The following is a 4,899-nucleotide window of genomic DNA, read 5'->3' as shown; positions in this document are numbered from 1 at the left end:
GTGTTTGCAGAACATTCAGTGATATTCTCCTTATCAACAGACTAAGAAGAAAAATTGTATGTTAATATAAATTGATGAGAAAAAAATCCAACTTGATAACTAGGAATAGAGACAAATTTCTTCATGTTGGTAAGAACTGCTACTATAAACCTCATGTGAAAATGGTAAAAGACTAAATGTTTCACCATCAGTTCAGAATAATACATGCAAAGATACCTTCTCTCACCATTTTTTTAAGCATAGTACTAGAAGTTCTGCTGTAAGGCAAGAAAATAATAACTAATAAAAGACATAGACATTGGAAAGAAAGAAAACTTTATCACTGGCAGTTGACACCATTTATCTACATAGAAGTTCCCAAGGTATCTAAAAAAACTTAACCAAGGTTTCAGGATATGAGATTAACTTAACAAAAATTATATTTCTGTTTACTACCAATGAATGCATATATGAAATTTAAATTACTCTACTTAGGGGTGCCTGGGCGGCTCAGTCATTAAGCATCTGCCTTCGGCTCAGGGCATGATCCCGGCGTTCTGGGATCGAGCCCCACATCAGGCTCCTCTGCTAGGAGCCTGCTTCTTCCTCTCCCACTCCCCCTGCTTGTGTTCCCTCTCTCGCTGGCTGTCTCTATCTCTGTCAAATAAATAAATAAAATCTTTAAAAAAAAGTAGAATACTCTACTTAAATCTCTTGGAAAGATGAAATACTTAAATGTAAAATTATTTGTAAAATACATAGAGCACTTATGGAAAATTACACAGCTCTGAAAGAAATAGTATAATACTTAGAAATGAGATTATAATTATAATACTTATGATACTTAGAAGTAGATTATAATACTTTATAAAGATGCTAACTGCTCAAATTGTATATTGCTGGTGAAGGATGGGCTAAGTCAGTGGAATACAGTCAGAGAAACAAGAAGTAGATTTCATAAAAAGATGTCTAAGTGATTTTTTTTTTTACAAAACTAAAAAAGTCAGTGGATTATTGGCTTTTCAGTTAATAGTACTAAAATAATTCAATGTCTGTCATCAAAAAAAAAAAACAAAAAACGTCTGGTTTTAAACCAGACACCTGTTTACTCAAATTGTACACTTCAGGGTGCCTGGCTGACTCAGTCAGTGGAGTATTCGACTCTTGATTTCAAGATCATGAATTCAAGCACCACAATGGACATAGAGATTACTTTAAAAAATTAAAATTAAAACAAAAACAAAATGTACACTTTTTACTCAACATTTCTGTATATTCGCATTTTGAGTACATGCACAAAATGTACGTATATTTGAGTATTAAATAGATCAGGTAAACCTCTTAAAAAGAAATCTAGGCAAAAATTTTTAAGACCTAGGACTTGAGGTGTTTTTAGATATTATGCTAAGGTGTAATCCATAAAAAGGAAAGGTTGGAATATTGCAGTTCATCAAAATTAAAAATAATTGCTCTGCAAAAGATCTGTTAAGAGGATGAAAAGAAAAGCTACTGACCCAGGGATAATACATTAGTTCTTGAACAACATGAATATAAATTGCAAGAGTTCATTTACACACAATTTTTTTCAATAAGTACAATTTTTTCCTTTTAATTTTCCTAATAACATAATAGAAATACAGAATATAATACATATACAAACTCTGTGTTAGTTGACTTTATGTTATTGATAAAGCTTGTAGTCAACAGTAGGCTATTAGTAGTTAAGTTTTGGGAGAGTCTGAAGTTGCACACAGTTTTTCAACTATACGGGGAATGGGCACCCCAATTCCTGCATTCCTTAAGAGTTAACAATTTGCAAATCATATGTCTAATAAGAGACTATAAGGTGTGAAGAACTTTCACAAACTCAACAGTTAAAAATGAATGATTCAACTAGGAAATGAGAAAGATATGAAGAGCAGATATGGTAGGCAAATAAACACAGCTTTTGTATTTCATTAGGTTTGGCTTTCAAATCAATCATATTTCAGTATACATTATATAACATCTTCATCTTCCTCATTTTGATATTTGTCTTTGGGAATTTTCCTAAGGTTATTTGAGCCTTGTTTTGGGATAAGTTCTGTCTGTAAATGAGTAATTTTATTTGCATTGTAATGACATTTAGTCCTTTTAATTTCAGCTGGTAATCTCATTTCAAAATTCTGGAAGCATCAAGTTTTGAAGCCACTTTGCATCAAGATTAATTACTTTTGAAGTGATTTAACTGTTGGAAGGCAATAACTTGAGTATCCAAATATTAATTAATCTTAAAACTGATTGTTTCTTGATTGTTAGACATGTTTCCTTTGTTGACTGTCCAGGCCATGATATTTTAATGGCTACTATGCTGAATGGTGCAGCAGTAATGGATGCAGCTCTTCTGCTCATAGGTAAATATCAGAATTGGTTTGACAAATCCCTGTGGAACCAGTCCAAAATGCAGTATTTAAAGGGGAGCTAGGGCCTTTATTGGCCATAAATGGGAACTAATAGGTCACCCAAATTAATATCCATGTGTGCCAACTATGATAAAATACCAAGCAAGATGAACCTGGGGCTGATATCTACTGAGAATTATTATGGTAGTATGTCCCACTTCCCCCCCAAAAATCATTTTTAAGTCAATAGTGCATTCTTCCTACTATTGTTTTATTTAGAGTTTTTCTTATACAGGTATGCTGCGTTGGAAGAGGGTATTTTTTTTTTTTTTTTAAGATTTTATTTATTTATTCGACAGAGACAGCCAGCGAGAGAGGGAACACAAGCAGGGGGAGTGGGAGAGGAAGAAGCAGGCTCACAGCAGAGGAGCCTGATGTGGGGCTCGATCCCAGAACGCCGGGATCACGCCCTGAGCCGAAGGCAGACACCCAACCGCTGCGCCACCCAGGCGCCCCGGAAGAGGGTATTTTTTAATGTCTCTGGACTGTCCATGGAATTACTGAATAATGTTTTTTTAGATACAGCTCACAGTCATATGAAATGCTGACATCAGAGCTTGCATGGAGGTTTTCAAACACAGGGTTTCGTTTTCTTACCTGTGTGAACTGTCAAGAGATTTTGTCATTGGACGCTACATGGAGTTTCAGGCCAAATGTAAAGTTAAATGTGTTCACTTCTGACACGAAATGCAAGTTTAGGAAATTCCCTAAACCATCCTTAGGTTGATAATTTATTAGACTCATATCTCATTGAAAGCTGTTATCTTGCAATACTTACGATTTATTATAGGAAGAGAATGGAAATTAAGCTGAGCTAAAGGGAGAGACACTTAGGGCATAGTCCAAGAGGGTTTCAATCCTGAAACTTCCATTGTTCTTTCTCTGGAGGCAGAGGTTATTCTCTCAGCATCATTTATAGTATTAATAATACCAATCATGAAATATTCCAAACCAAGGAAAATCACCTGAGTTTCAGTGTCGGGAGTTTCTGCCGAGGTTCCGTTATATAAGCATAAGTAACAAATTGCCCTCATAGTTGATCTTAGTCTCCATGCCTCATGTCCCCAGTTACCCTCACCTAAATCAGGCTTTTTCTGGCATAGCCATCCTCTAAGATTACCAGGTTTGGCACCGTATCCTAAGATCTGGTGTAGTTCACCCCAAACCTAAATAAGGACACTCTTATCAGAAACGGTAAGTTTTGTCTTAGGAAGCCCAAGACAAAGCTAGACCAATTTAGGCAAGGCCAAATGGTTTTCCTACGCAAGAGTATACTTTTCATGGAGTACAAGGCACTTAATATCACAACTTGGAGAAGATAATCACTGGGGTACTAAAAATTATGTAGTTTATAATATGTAGTTGGTTATTTTTGCAGATAGTGTTTTCCTTTTTGTTATTAATAGCCGTATCTGCTATCTGTTGCATATAGCAATGTACCTCAAAACCTAGCAGCTGGGGCGCCTGGGTGGCACAGCTGTTAAGCGTCTGCCTTTGGCTCAGGGCGTGATCCCAGCGTTCTGGGATCGAGCCCCACATCAGGCTCCTCCGCTATGAGCCTGCTTCTTCTTCTCCCACTCCCCCTGCTTGTGTTCCCTCTCTCGCTGGCTGTCTCTATCTCTGTCAAATAAATAAATAAAATCTTTAAAAAAAAAAAAAACCTAGCAGCTTAGAATAACAAATATTTAATAATTGTTTCTGTGACCAGGGTTTTGTTGTTTCTAGCTAAAGATCTCTAAATTTACAGTAATCTGTCAGCAAGAGCTGCAGTTATATCAAGACTTCTGGGGCTGGAGAGTCTGATTTTAAGTTCACTCAGACCTCAGTTTCTTCTCACATGAGCCTTTCCATAAGTTGTCCAGTTGTCTTCATTAACATTTCACTTGTTTTGAGAGAAACAAGAACTTCCAAGTGGGAAGCCAGAGTCTTTGTGATCTAAGTTGAGAAGTGAGATCCCGTCACTTTTGCAACATTTTCTTTGTTATTGGATGACTTCAGTAGAACCATCAAGTATTTAAAGGGAGGGATTTTACAAGGGTGTGACTATCAGAGCATGGGGATTACTAGGAGACATCTTTGTGGTTGTCTTCTAGGCTTGGATAATTATAATTCATAAATAGCATTAAGCTATTTCCCCTCTTAACTATTCTCCACATTGAGCCAGAATATCTCAAGACTGGATAGAACCAGAGTGAAAGCTATGAAGACTTTGAAAAAAGCCAAATTTGTTAAATTCAAGCATTGTGCCTAGGATAAGGGTTTAAAAGGCTGAGAGAATCCAGGGAAGTGAGTTGTGAAGTTTAAACAGGGCCTCACAGAGATCCTTGGCAATGGTATAAAGAATCTGCTTTGATTGATACATACAAAAGTCTCTTGGATGTCAGCTAATTCTTATTACTCATTTTCTTTGTTTTTTATTTTTCATCATCAATTTAGCTGGTAATGAATCCTGTCCTCAACCTCAGACTTCTGAACATCT

The 4,899-nt window shown here is 36.2% G+C and overlaps 1 protein-coding gene across 1 annotated transcript in view; it reads left to right on the top strand.

Moving 5' to 3' along the window:
- Positions 1 to 2,206: 2,206 nt before the first annotated feature.
- The window catches only part of LOC103679222 (eukaryotic translation initiation factor 2 subunit 3, Y-linked), a gene marked incomplete at its 5' end in the record, with an annotated part of 21,485 nt that continues 18,792 nt past the window's right edge, over positions 2,207 to 4,899 (top strand). The window contains 2 exon segments of the mRNA XM_008708730.2: positions 2,207 to 2,372; positions 4,857 to 4,898. Coding sequence (XP_008706952.2) covers positions 2,207 to 2,372; positions 4,857 to 4,898 — 208 coding nt within the window.

The sequence above is a fragment of the Ursus maritimus genome (assembly GCF_017311325.1).
Source record: "Ursus maritimus isolate PB19 chromosome Y unlocalized genomic scaffold, ASM1731132v1 scaffold_Y3, whole genome shotgun sequence".
In the NCBI taxonomy this organism is placed as follows: domain Eukaryota; kingdom Metazoa; phylum Chordata; class Mammalia; order Carnivora; family Ursidae; genus Ursus; species Ursus maritimus.
Note: the sequence above shows the minus strand (reverse complement) of the source record. Positions and strands in the feature narration are given on the sequence as shown.